The 14,027-nt window shown below is 58.2% G+C and overlaps 2 protein-coding genes across 2 annotated transcripts; both read left to right on the forward strand.

The window, feature by feature from the left end:
* Positions 1-592: 592 nt before the first annotated feature.
* CHRND (cholinergic receptor nicotinic delta subunit) lies at positions 593-4,693 on the forward strand. The gene is made up of 12 exons (XM_030280650.4): positions 593-723; positions 1,399-1,544; positions 1,721-1,765; positions 1,856-1,965; positions 2,081-2,236; positions 2,446-2,561; positions 2,817-3,017; positions 3,353-3,464; positions 3,587-3,701; positions 3,898-4,099; positions 4,204-4,322; positions 4,409-4,693. The coding sequence occupies exons 1-12, from the start codon at positions 672-674 to the stop codon at positions 4,589-4,591; spliced, it is 1,557 nt and encodes a 518-aa protein (XP_030136510.4). The 5' UTR covers positions 593-671; the 3' UTR covers positions 4,592-4,693.
* Positions 4,694-5,308: 615 nt separating this feature from the next.
* On the forward strand, positions 5,309-10,131 carry CHRNG (cholinergic receptor nicotinic gamma subunit). Its single transcript, XM_030280649.4, has 12 exons — positions 5,309-5,709; positions 6,069-6,205; positions 6,310-6,354; positions 6,565-6,674; positions 6,770-6,925; positions 7,171-7,268; positions 8,048-8,251; positions 8,539-8,653; positions 8,921-9,035; positions 9,344-9,548; positions 9,651-9,784; positions 9,861-10,131. The coding sequence occupies exons 1-12, from the start codon at positions 5,469-5,471 to the stop codon at positions 10,026-10,028; spliced, it is 1,728 nt and encodes a 575-aa protein (XP_030136509.4). The 5' UTR covers positions 5,309-5,468; the 3' UTR covers positions 10,029-10,131.
* The last annotated feature ends 3,896 nt before the right edge of the window (positions 10,132-14,027 follow it).

Here is a 14,027-nt window from a genome sequence, read left to right on the forward strand (position 1 = left end):
GTGAAGCGAGTGCTGTGCCACACAGTGCAGGAGAAGTGGGTGACAGCGGAGGGACTTTCCAGGGGAGCTATGATATCCCATTGTGTCTCCCTTCCCATTCCCCTTGTACTCTGAAATGATGCCTCCAGCCTTGGTTCCTGCTGTGCCCACCCTGGCACAGACTCCCCAGCCCCTTCCCCAGGGGACAGACACCCTCCTGCCCATGCAGCACCCACAGCACAGCACTGGTGCTCACCCTGGTGACGCCCCTCAGGGACCCACATGAAACCTCCCGATGCAGGGGCCGAGTGTGCCCAGGGTCACTGGTCAGTGGTGGGTGCCAGCTCTGGGTGCACCCACTGGTGCTTGGGCACCACAGGGGCTGAGCAGCAGGGAAGGGACAGCTGCTCCACATGCCCAGCAGTGCCTGTGCTGTGGTGCCCAGGCTCAGGGTGATGGGCTGACACCCGTGGGGCCAGCAAGGCCAGCTGTGCCTGCCCATCTCCCCTTCCCTGCACGTGGGGGTGCTGGAAGAGAGGGGCTGGAGCAGCTCTCTGGTGCCGGTACCCTTCCCCCTCAGCACCTGGCACCATCCATCTCCCACTCCCTCCGGCAGCCGGACATCCGCTCAGCCAGGCCAGGCAGGGAAGCAGCCAGGGCCTGGCACGGCGTGAGGGCACCGCGGGCACGGCATGGGGAACCTGCTGCAGCAGCTGGCCCTGCTCGGGGCACTGATGCTGTCGGGTGAGCAGGGTCTGGGTCATGGGGTGCCCTGCTGCTCTGCTGCATGGGGTGCCCATGGGGTTATGGGGTTGGTGGGGGATGATGGTAGCAGGGTCCAAACTGGGCACCAGGGTCTCCAGGGCTGCATTTTGGGTATTACCTGGCAGAGTTTGGCTCACTGCGTGTCCTTTGGGCTTCCTTCCTGGCTGTGCCACCCAGAGCCATGTCCCTACCCGGGCTATGTGCTGTCAGTGCACAGCGTCATTGTATCCATGTGTCCCTGTGAGTGTCTGCCTGTGCCAAATCTCTGACCACGTGTCCCTGCACGCACTGGGTCCATGTCCATGAGTCCATGTGTGTTCTGTGTGTACAGCCACCTACGCGCACAGTTCCGCCATGTCTGTATCCAAATGTCTCATGCCTGTGTCCCTCTCTGTGGTGGGTTTGTGTCTGTGTGTCCCTCTGTGTCTGTGCCCATGTCCTTGTCCCGTGACCATGCGTGACCATGTTCTCCCACGTGTCTGTCATTCCTGCACATCCACGTCTGTTCTCCTGTGCAGCACAGACATGCAGTGTCCTGGCCTGTTCCTCTCCTCTCTATTCTTATACCACCTTGCCCTTGCCGAGCATCCTAGGGGGTGGCACTGGGCCCAGTGACCCCTGAGCCCCCTGGTTTGCCTGACCCCACACCCCCAGGTGGGCTCTGCGTGAACCACGAGGAGAGGCTCATCCACCACCTTTTCGAGGAGAAGGGCTATGACAAAGAGCTGCGCCCTGTGGTCTCCAACGATGAGGTTGTGGACGTCTACCTGGCCCTCACCCTCTCCAACCTAATCTCACTGGTGAGTCCCAGTGGGAGGGCCCACTGTGGGGTGTCCCCCAGCCATGCCTCCCCCCTAGGGCTGGTTGTGTGTGGGGGAACCCTGAGGCTGCAGTCCCAACCCTGGCTGGCATGGGTTGGGGGTCCTGGGCTGGGGGGACACCCTGGCCTCTCACTGTCCCATGTTGCTGTTTGCAGAAAGAGGTGGACGAGACGCTCACCACCAACGTATGGCTCGAGCATGTGAGTAGGGACAAGTGTCACAGCATCAGCTGTGCCGCCATGGGCTGGCCCAGCATGGTGAGGGAGTGACCTGAGGATCCTCCCCTCCAGGGCTGGACCGATTACCGCCTGCAGTGGAACAAGTCTGAGTTTGGGGGTGTTGAGGTGCTCCGCCTGCCGCCAGACATGCTGTGGCTGCCAGAGATTGTCCTGGAGAACAAGTGAGCTGTGCCTTAATTTCCCCTCCCAATCCTTCTGAGCTGTTCCCAGTGCATGTCCAGGACTCCCCTGGCCCCTTCCCAGCCGTGCTGTAACCTTGTCTCCCTCCTGGCCCAGCAATGATGGGCTCTTTGAGGTCGCCTACTACTGCAACGTCCTCATCTACGACACGGGCTACGTCTACTGGCTGCCGCCCGCCATCTTCCGCAGCACCTGCCTCATCAACGTGGACTTCTTCCCCTTCGACTGGCAGAACTGCTCCCTCAGATTCAGGTGCTGGGTGGCTGGGTCAGGACAGCAGCGTGGCCATGTCATGCCTGGGTGCCTGCTGCTGCCAGCACCTCCCCTTGCTGTCGAGGTGCAGCAAGATGGGGGTCTGTAGGTGACTTGGTGGCCTAAGTCCATCATGCTGGAGGTCAGGGTGGGCTGGGTGGTGGGTACCCAGCAGCCCCTCACTGTCTGACCCCCTGGCTGTGGTCCAGGTCGCTGGCATACAATGCCCTGGAGATCAACATACACTTGAAGACGGACAGTGACCCAGACACAGGGAGATCTTATCCAGTGGAGTGGATCATCATTGACCCCGAAGGCTTCACAGGTAGTGCTGGTGCTCTCTGTCATGTTCTGTGGCAGTGGGACACCCTATAAAGGTCAGGGGCAGGAGGGGGCATTCTGGAGTGGGGGCAAGCTGCCATGGAGAAACTTCATTACCTGGAGCTTTGGCATCCTGGCACTCATTCCACCTTGGAATGCTATCCACACTCTGAGCGGGGAGACTGATGCTAGTGGACCTGGTGAGGACGGTCATGGCAGGTGTCCCCCATGCTGTGTGCTGTCCCCTGTGCCCTGGCAGAGAATGGGGAATGGGAAATCATCCACCGCCCAGCCCGCAAGAATGTCTACCCTGACATTCCCCTGGACACCAGTGAGCACCAGGACATCACATTCTACCTCATCATCAAGCGCAAGCCACTCTTCTATGTCATCAACATCGTCATACCCTGCATCCTCATCGCCTTCATGGTCATCCTCGTCTTCTACCTGCCCGCTGACAGTGAGTGAGCCCTGTGGCATGTGTGCCAGCAATGGGAGTCACATCCACGGGCACCTCTGTGTCCCACACCTGCACCAGGCAACACCCCAATGCCCAACATGAGGATATCCTAGAATTGGAATATCCCCATGTAGAACACCATCACCCCAGCCAGGCATCCTGGCAGAGGTGCACTTGGGTACAGGATATCCCATGCGGGACCCCAGGGTACTCCCATAAGAGAAAACTCCTTATGGAGCACTGTATCATGGGACACTGGAAGGGCAACCCTGGCACTGGGGACTCTGCTAGAAGTATCTGAGGCAAGGTTTGCCCTGAGCTCACCTGTTCTCCAGGTGGTGAGAAGATGACCCTGGTAATCTCAGTGCTCCTGGCCCAGTCTGTCTTCCTCCTGCTGATCTCCCAGCGCCTGCCTGCCACTTCCCAGGCCATCCCCCTCATCGGCAAGTGAGTCCTGGGCACCACTGAGTGCAGTGGGGACATTGTGGAGTCCCTTGGTGCCAGAGGGCAGCTCTGCCTGTGCCCAGTCCCTGTGGCAATGCCGGCTCCAAGACCATGCTCCCTGCCAGGTATCTGCTTTTTATCATGCTTCTGGTGACAGCCGTTGTGATCATCTCCGTCGTGGTCCTCAACTTCCACTTCCGCACCCCCAGCACACACGTCATGTCTGACTGGGTCAGAGAGGTGAGCGAGGTGTCGGCTGGAGTGGCTGCACTGGTGGGTACAAGGGTCACACTGTACTCCACAGAGGGCACGGGACAGCAGAGCCCTGGCATTCATTGCATCTGGGAAGATGGAGATCGTGGGCAGAAAGTGGGGACAAGGTAGCAACGCACTGGGGAGGTGGCCAAGGGACATGTCACTCCCTCTTGTGTCTCAGGTCTTCCTGGAGAGCCTACCCCGCCTGCTGGGCATGACACAGCCGGCCGAGAGCCCGGCGGGCGCCCCGTGCATCCGGCGCTGCAGCTCGGCCGGCTACATCGCCAAGGCAGAGGAATACTTCAGTGTCAAGTCCCGCAGCGAGCTCATGTTCGAGAAGCAGTCGGAGCGGCACGGGCTGACCAGCCGCATCACCCCTGCCCGTGAGCCACGGCCCCTCAGCGGGGCAGAGGGAAGGGTGGTGGGGCTGGGGTCTCCAGGGTTGGCAGCCCTTCAGAGCCCATCTCACCCCCCCTCTGATCCCCAGGCTTCGTACCGCTGGGCATGGACTCAGGCGAGGAGCAGCCCTACGAGCACATCAAACCCGCCATTGACAATGCCAACTACATTGTCAAGCACATGAGGGATGAAAACAGCTACAATGAGGTAGGGCCATGGGCCCTGGGAGGGCAGGGGGAGCTCCCTGTGCCCACTGTGCCCCCACACTGCCTGGCTCCTGGCTCTCTCCACAGGAGATTGACAACTGGAACCGTGTGGCCCGGACCCTGGACCGCCTGTGCTTCTTCCTCATCACCCCCATGCTGGTGGTGGGCACCCTCTGGATCTTCCTCATGGGCATCTACAACCACCCACCACCACTGCCCTTTGCTGGAGACCCCTATGACTACCGGGAGGAGAACAAGCGCTTCATCTAGGGGGCTGTGGGGATCCCCTAGATGTGTCAGCCTCTCCCCCACCTGTCTTGGCTTGGGAAAATAAAGCTTCTTGCTATGGGGCACTGAACTGGTGGCTGCCCTCAGTGTGCCCCAATAGGGAACAATGCCCATCCCGAAGACTCTGTGTGTCCTGGGAAGGGTGATGCCCACCCAGGGAATGGGTGTTGTTGGAGGTCCTGAGTGTGGTGGACCCCAGCTGTGGGCAGAAGGGGTGTGGTGGTACTGGCCCTGCTACCTCTGTGGGCTGGGTACTTGGGGCAGGATGGGCTGGGGAAGGAGCTGGCCCCCCCAGTGTGACAATATCCCCTGCAAACCCACCGCAGATGGCAGAGATGCCATCAGTGCCCACATTTCTCCCCTGCCCCCATGATCCCCCATCTGGACCTGCAGTGTCCCCCCAGCACATTCCATCCCACAGTGCAAGGCAGGGGGCCCAGAGAGGTGTCTCCTTCCCCAGTTCAGCAGTGGCATGCCAGGGCTCTGGTTTCAGGGGACACCTCTGACATCCCCCCACCGGCAGTGGCCGAGGACAGCTGTCACATCCTCTCCACTGAGCCAGGAATCTCAGCACACCCCCACACCCCCATCCCGCCTTCCCTCCTACCCAGGGGCTGGAAGGATTTGAGCCCCGGGCGGGGGCATGACTCCCCAGGCTGATGTGATGGGACTTGCCTGCCCCTTCCCCACCCTGTATTCTGGGGGCAGCTACCGCCACGGCAGGGACAGGACGTGCTGGCAGAGGGGCACCCTTCCCATAAGCTGCAAAGAGATGCACCCCTTTATGTGAGACACGGGGGAACTCAAGGCACAGAGCTCACTTTGCCCCTTGCCCCAATCCCAACCTCTCCGGCACAAAATGCCAGAAGAGCTTCCCAGCAAACTGCATCGCCCCGCCGGCGGGGGCAGCGGGTGTCACGCGTCCCCCCCGGGCCCCGTGGCTGCCGGGAGCAGCTGCCGGTGGCAGGGGACAGCTGTCCTGTCCCAGCGGGCGCCAGGCTCGGGACACATCGGCGCGGCGGAGCGCAGCCCCAGCCCCTGCGCCCACGGCACCGCCATGCGTGGCCACGGCTTCCTCCTCGTCCTCTGCACGCTGGCAGGTAAGGTCTGCCCGGCCAGGGAGAGGCCTGGGGGGGCACCTGACCACCCCCCAACTCGGCACCCGGGGGTTGTCACCCCTGGGAGTGCCAGGCACCAGCCCACTGCCCCGTGCCCTGCCCTGGAGCGGGGCCGGGTGAGCCGGGTGGGGGCGAGCCGGGGGCACAGCCCTGCCCGCACGCCGGGCACCGCGGGGCTGTCGGATTGTGGAGCAGAGCGCACACACCCGCAGCAACCCGCAGCCTGGGCATCCCTTTCCCATTTCCCTGGGCACCCTGTGCCTCCCCCCTCAATATATCGGGGGGCATCAGTGACCCCACTGCCTTCCCCCCGGGCTGTCACATGGCGTGTGCCCTCCCAGGTGTGAGCTGCAGGAACCAGGAGGAAAAGCTGTTCCAGGACCTCATGTCCAACTACAATCGACAACTGCGCCCGGCCCGGGGGGATGAGATCATCGATGTCTCCCTCAAACTCACCCTCACCAACCTCATCTCCCTGGTGAGAGACCCTCCCAGGTACCCCCAGGGGGGACAGAATTTGCCCCCACTTGTGGGGCAGAAGGCAGGGCACTAAAAGCCATCTCCTCATTCCTTCCCTGCCAGAATGAACGGGAGGAGACCCTCACCACCAACGTCTGGATCGAGATGGTGAGACCCCTCCCCTCTAGGCAGGATCATGCCCAGCTATGTTTGCATATCAGGGTGGCACCCCATGAGGGGCTGGCACTGCAACCTGCACCCTCCTTTGTGGGCACCTCCAAATGAGCCCATTTTGTGGGCAGCATAGCACAGGCAGCTCACAATCTCTTTCATCTTGGGGGCTGCATGACCCCTCCTCCTCATCTCTCCTTCTCCCAGCAATGGTCTGATTATCGCCTAAGCTGGGATCCTGAGAAATATGACAACATCCAGCTGCTGCGGGTGCCCTCCACCATGGTCTGGCTGCCGGACATCGTCCTGGAGAACAAGTAGGTGACAGGGCAATGGGGTCACATCCCCACATAGGGCTGGCAGCTGCCCCCCAGGCATAGTTTGGGGCTGAGCCCATCCTTTTTCCCCCCAGCATTGATGGGACATTCGAAATCACCCTCTACACCAACGTGCTGGTGTCCCCTGATGGCAGCATCTACTGGCTGCCCCCTGCCATCTACCGCAGCGTCTGTGTCATCCACGTCACCTACTTCCCCTTCGACTGGCAGAACTGCACCATGGTCTTCCAGTGAGTATGGGCACCATGGCAGCTCCTCCTGGGACACAGGGATTAGCATGGGATGCCCACCTTTGCCCCTGGGGAGATAAGTGCCATCTGCCTATCCCCTGCCACTTAGCAGGAGGCACCACAGACAAGCCGGGCACCCCAGTGAAGAGCTGGAGGTGGCCAGCATGGCCTGGTGCCACACTGGCACCCTTTGCCCATCTAGCTTCTTCCATGCCAGCCTGTACCCCCACCTCGTCTCCCCCCAGGTCCCAGACATACAGTGCTAATGAAATCAACCTGCTGCTGACAGTGGAGGATGGCCAGACTGTGGAGTGGATCTCCATCGACCCCGAGGCTTTCACAGGTAACCCTGCAGCCACAGCCATGGCACAAGGGCGTCCCACCACAAGGGACATCCAGCAGGCCTGCTGCTACACTGCTGGCTGCCAAAAGCAAGGCTGCAGGGACTATTAGCAGCTCCCACCATTACATGGGCACTTAAGTTATTAGTGGAAGCAGGAGTGTGGGAGAGATTTGTTTTTCTAACCCCCCAGCTCGAGGCTCTTGCAGCCTGGCAGCTGCTGCCGGAGAGCACCGCTCCTGCAAGCTTGATTGATGCTGGGAATGTAGCTGTCATGGCCAAACAATGACGTTTTCCATCACATTTTAATTGCATATTGAAGGAACAAAATGCTTTTTGGGCAGCGAGATTTATTTTTTCATTACCGGCCTGAGTTGTGATCTTGACTGGGGAAAAATCTATCGCTGCTGCGGAGAGCACGAGAGAGCGGTGCGCTGTCACCCAGTGTCATGCTTGGCTTCCCTCTGTGGCACTGTGAAATGGGGAGATGAGGGGATCCCAGCCTCACAGCTGTAGCCCTGGGAGCTCCCAAGGGGTTAAAGGTGCCCCATATGTGCCCAGCTGCCCCATGCAACTGCATTTTGGGGTATTTTGCCCAGGCACGGGGGCATGTTTCACAGTCCTCCCCTCCCTCACAAGTGGCTCTAGCACTGTGCACAGCCTGGGCATCCTGTGGCGCTCTTGCCAATCACCAGTCCTCCCCTTCCTCCCTGAACTGGGGGACTGGAGGCCCAGCACACCCCCTGGGACAGTGGGACTCACCTGGCACCATCACGATGCAGAGAATGGTGAATGGGCCATCAAGCACCGCCCCGCTCGGAAGATCATCAACTCAGAGCACTTCACCCCAGATGACATCCAGTACCAGCAGGTCATCTTCTACCTCATCATCCAGCGCAAGCCACTCTTCTACGTCATCAACATCATTGTGCCCTGTGTCCTCATCTCTGCCATGGCTGTGCTCGTCTACTTCCTGCCCGCCAAAGGTACAGTGGGACCGTGCCACTGCGGGCATGGGCATGTGCAAGGGGACAGCAGCCCTCTAGGAAGGGCTCCTTGTCCCCTCTGTGCATGGGGACCATCAGAATCATCTCTCACCCTCTCCTGTAGTATTTGGATTGATGGGAGTGTGTAAATTTCTAGGCATCCCATAGTTAATGCCTCAAGGCAGGACTTGTCTAATTCAACTTTTGGGTGGGGGCTTTTTGCCTAAGGAGGGCAATGCCCACTGCACTGCCTAGTGCCAAATTCTGCCTTTCCCCCTCCCTGGCAGCGGGTGGGCAGAAATGCACAGTCTCCATCAATGTTCTCCTGGCCCAGACTGTCTTCCTCTTCCTCATTGCCCAGAAGGTGCCTGAGACCTCCCAGGCTGTGCCTCTCATCGGAAAGTAAGTGCCTCATTGGGATTGGGGTGCCAGCCCTCTTGTCACACTGTGCCAGCAGCAGCTCAGGTGCTGTGGAGCAGACAGTGCCCAGGGACAGGACCTTGGTACAGAAATAACCTTCTGCCCAGATGGGGCTGACACATGGCTACTGCTTGCCCATGTTTCACTGCCTGTCACCAGCTTCCACCAGCAGGAGGGCACAGAGAAGGACCTTGCACGACCATAGCTTGTGACCCGGCAGCCCTACTGAGGCTCTGTGCCCCTCCCCAGATACCTGACCTTCCTCATGGTGGTGACAGTGGTGATTGTGGTGAATGCTGTCATTGTCCTCAACGTCTCCCTGAGAACGCCCAACACTCACTCCATGTCCCAGAGAGTGCGCCAGGTACCTGCCATCATCCCCCTACCCTTTATACAGGGGGAATGGGATGGGTGTTTGGGGATCAAGGCCATGTCCCTTGCAGAGTAAGGTGGCAGGCATGTCTTCCTCTGAGTGCAAGTCCTGGCACAGGAGAAGGCCCCAGATGTCCCCAGTGGACCAGATTGTGCCACCAAGACGCAACACCGGGGAGCAGCAGGTGCCAACAGCCCAATAGCACCACGCTCCAAGCAATGCCAGGGAAACCAATCACATCCATTGGGTGCTCTGGGCAGTCTGAGGGGACACATCCCCACAGGTGACACTGTGCCCAGGTGTTCCTGAACCTCCTGCCCCGCTACCTGGGCATGGCCGTGCCAGAGGAGACCCCAGGGCCTCCGCAAGCCATCCGCAGACGCAGCTCCCTGGGGCTCATGGTGAAAGCTGATGAGTACATGCTCTGGAAAGCCAGGACAGAGCTGCTCTTTGAGAAGCAGAAGGAAAGAGATGGGCTGATGAAAACTGTGCTGGAGAAGATTGGTGAGTGACCCCAGGGCGTTGGTACCTCCCTGTGAAGTTGGGCTTTGTGCCAGGTGGCTGAGCGCTTGCTGCTGCCCGCTGAGCTGGCTCTGCCACTCGTAGAACGTGGTCTGGAGAGTGGCAGTACTCAGGACTTCTGCCAGAGCCTGGAGGAGGCCGGTCCCGAGATCCGCGCCTGCGTGGACGCCTGCAACTACATCGCCAATGCCACACGGGAGCAGAACGACTTCAGCAGCGTGAGTCAGGGCTGGGGGAGAGGGATCTACATGGGGGCAGTGGGCACAGCCCTCACCCTTCTTGTGCCGCTGGCAGGAGAGTGAAGAGTGGATGATGGTGGGACAGGTGATCGACCGTGTCTGCTTCTTCATCATGGCCTCTCTCTTTGTGTGCGGCACTGTTGGGATCTTCCTCGTGGCTCACTTCAACCAGGCACCTGCCCTGCCCTTCTCTGGGGACCCCAAGCAGTACCTGCCACAGTGATGCTCACGGGTGCCCACCAGCCAAGTGGTGGAGATGGGGGAAGGAGGAACATGGGGTGTTCATGCTGTGCTGAATGTGGAAATAAAACCCTCGAGCCTTGCAAGCCTCCATGGCATCTCTGCTCTGTGCCCACCCACCTCAGAGGCAGGCTGGCCACACAACTCAAAGCTGCACAGTCCTGTGGGATGAGACACAGAGAGCAGAGTCAGACATCTAACGGGCCATGCAGCAGTGCTGGCAGCAAGAGCCACATCACCCTACTGCAAATTTACAAATTCCAGCCCAGGACAAATGGGAATACTGTCATCCCTGTCATGGCAGTGGGGCAGGAATCACAGCTACAGCTGCCCATTCTGGTGCAACAATGGAGCCATAGATGGGATTTGTGGCAGCTCATTCTTCCCTCAATTTACGCCCTGAGTGTGGGTCTTGGTGACAGCTGAAGTGCTGTCCCTTGATCCCTAGTAAGCAGCTTGAGATGGAAAGACTGGGCCACCAAGCACTCAAACACCCTCAGAGGTGTGTGCCCTGTGGCATCCATCCTGCTGGGAGCATCAGCACAACTCCCTCCCCCACCAGCCTTCCTTGGCCTGTGGGATCATCTCTGTCAAGCACAGCCCCTTCCCCCATCCTAGCAATGCCACATCCCCCTGTGCCCCTCAGTGACCTCTGGGGCCCGCTGGCTTTGTCCCTGCTGGCAGGGGAGATCAGAGAAGTCAGCCTGGGAATGGTGGCAAGCAGCATCTGCTCCTCTGTGATCCAGCTCATGTCACTTGTGCCTGGTTCCAGGATGTGCATCAGCCTCACAGTCCCAGCACCAGCTGCCTCTACTGCTGCTGGGAGAAACCAGTTGGTTACTGCCCACAACTGGTCCTGGCACTGCCTGACAGGGGTGAGGGCACTGTGGGCAGGATGGGGGAGGGAGGAAAACACACAGCAGCTGAGACATCACTTCTTGGGCATCTGCAGCCTGGTCATGGCCCAGAACTACTCGGGGCTCTGCCAGCCTGCTGCTGCTTTCTGCAAGGCAGCTTTTCCTGCCCTATCCCCACAAGGTGCATACTGCCCACAGCACCAACACCAGGTGAATATGGAGCTCCCAGCTGGCACCTTGAAGGAGGTGGGAATGGTGCTCACTCCTGTCAGGCAGAGGTGCTCAGAGGACCTTAGCTGTGTCCTGCCCCCTGCCTGGGTCACCTCCGACGGCCATGACCCTGGTGAGGTGACCAGGTCCTGCGGCACTGTACTCCTGGCCACAGTCTTGCTGGTAAGTGATGGCACTGTGCAGTACTCCTGTCCTGCCACAGCAATGTCCTCTCAGTGTCTGAAGGGACAGACCCTCCTGGCCCAGTGTCCCCAGCCCTGTGAGGGCCAGGAGCTGCCATAAGCACCCAAACCAGAGCATGAGGCATGTCCACAGCCCCCAGGCTCTCTGTCCCCAAGAAGATGCATAATTAATGAGCTCTGGTCTTTGCCTGGCCATTTCCCATTGATTACTGGGTCCCTATTGCCCTGCTGCCAGTCTCCAGGGCTGGGTACTGTCATCTGCTTCTTCCAGTGAGCTCAGGCTCCAGCATGCACATACAGCAAAAGTGGAACCAGATGAGCTCTTCCAGCCTGCTAGGAGCACGTAACTGAGATCACGCTCTCCACCAGCTCCAAGCAGTGGTTTTAAGAGCTCTCAGGAGATCTCTGTGGTTTATCATTCCAGAGACAAGAACAAAAGCAAGAGCTGTATGTCACAGATCTCAGGCAGTTAGATGTGCCTTGCAGGATCTGGCAGGGGAACACCTTGTAGGTCCCTCTGAGGTTATGGGGCGAATGCAGTGACAGGAAAAGCTTCCCCAGCCCAGTATCACCCTCCTGTGCTCACACCCCATCAAGAAGCACTAAGACAAGGCAACATCTTCCTCCAACTGCTCCCCTCCACAGAGAGAACTCCTTTCTCTCCGAGGACTGGGAAGAGCCATCAGCCCCCATCAGACCAGCTACAGCCAAAGCCACCCAGGGCCCATGAGCCCACCACAGTTCAGCATCTCATTGGGAAAGAACTCAAGGGAATGCTTTTCTTTGGGCTCCAGGGCTCAAAGCTCTTCCAGTTTCTCCAAAGAAACCGGGATTTAAAGCTCAAGGGTGTTCAAAGCCTTTAGGATAACGAAAGCAGGAAAGGTCTTGACTCACTGCAGATTTGGGGCTTCCATGGCTAGAGGCTTCCTTCCTGAATGAAGAGGATCTGAAACCTTTTTCTAGAGCATGACAGAAGCTCCTTCCCTTCCCAAACAATCTCACACCAGTGTTTTCACCATTCTCATTAGCAGGACACAGTGGACTACAAAAGTCCAGCTCAAAACCCAGTCTGACTCCATCCCCCTCCAAGCTCTAGGAGGCTCCTCGTACTTGGCACTGATCAACCACTGCTTTTTTCCTGACCTCAGGAAAAATAGCCTTAAAAGACAAACTCCACACCCAGCCACTCACTCTCTTCAAGGCTGAGCAAGTGGAACCTCTGCTGACTTCCTCTAAATCTCAACCACGGGGGCAGTGGGAGGAGAGGAACAGCCTCCCTGGGACGGGCTCTTCCACAGCTCACTCACAAAGGGTATTTGAGGGTGAACACAGCAGGACTGCAGCATTTTCAGATTTAATAGCAAGCCTGCACTCATCAGCACCAGCTTAGACAAGGGGCATCAGAGGCGAGAAGTGGGCGAGTACACAAAATAACAGAGGTGGACATGACGCACAGCTGGGCACAACAACAGGACTAAAGCCCTAAGTGATGTCATCTGCAAAAAGCTAAATGTGCTGAGAATAAAAGGAACCTGCAGCTAATATTTCAGCCCTGCCTTGTAAGGCTATTTTTGCTTAGATTGCCAAATGCAATTACAACTAAATCCCCCCTAACAAATACTGGAGAGCAGCAGGGGAGAGTTGTATTTAACAGGAATCTTAAGTAGCAGCCATAGTAGTACCTGTTCCCAGCAGGGAAAACAAACCATGTCTGGAAAAGAGCATTTGGTTGAGAGCTGGTGACAAGTGCCAAAAGCAGGAACAGGACCATGGGTCTCAAGAAACTTACAGAGGGATGCCACTACAGCTTGGGGAACAGCCCTGCTCCCTGCCCAGCCAGGTGCTAGCTGCCTGACCATGGGGAGCACTTAGTCATTGCTGTCAGTGCAAGGAGGGTCCCTAGACAGCCTAGAACTGACACTCTCAACAAAGAAAACAAGCCCTTCAGAAGACTGAATATTTTAAACTGTTTTCTCTGCCAGTTCTGGCTGCTTTCAATCTAGACTTCAATAGTAAGACAAGGAATTTGCAATTGGAGTCATGAGGCTGAATGTCTCCCAGGCCCCAAGGCTGGTAATTGTCCCAGACACGGGCTGCTGGCTCTGCAATCACGAGCACATTGGCCCAAGCAGCCCCTTCTCCGGGGGACTGCACAGAGCACATGGGGCAGGAGATGTGCCCCATCAGTGGCCACAGCCTCCCCTCCTGGGCCCAAGGCAAAGGCTCCATTAAAAATGAAAGGCAATTGTGCGATTCCCCAAGGAAAAGGAGAAAGGCTGAAGCTGTTAATGAGTACAATTAGTGTTGTAGTCAAGCAGAATCAGAGGAAATAATTAGCTCCTATTGTTTCCGTGGCATCCAAATTGCAACCATGCTGGCTTTCCAGGCAGCAACCCATCATTTGAGGCTCACCTCCGAGGACAGGGGGTCACTCCCAGCCCCTCTTCTGGTCACAGCTGTCACGCAGCTATGAGTAACAGGCTGGGCCTCACCCTCTTCTCCTAAACCCACTGGGGGCCCAGTTTCCCAGGTGGCCAGAGACTTACAAACACCAGTGCACACCAGAAACAGGCTTGGCCCTGAATTCAGCCAGTGCTGCTGGCTCTCCATCAGAGTGAAGGCAACTGACACCAAACATCTCTTTGTCCTGATTTAAGGGAAGCTCAAATCCCTCTCCATAACAAATAGGGGTGGGTACAAGGCACTGCTAAC

The sequence above is a fragment of the Taeniopygia guttata genome, chromosome 9 (assembly GCF_048771995.1).
Source record: "Taeniopygia guttata chromosome 9, bTaeGut7.mat, whole genome shotgun sequence".
NCBI classification, from domain to species: domain Eukaryota; kingdom Metazoa; phylum Chordata; class Aves; order Passeriformes; family Estrildidae; genus Taeniopygia; species Taeniopygia guttata.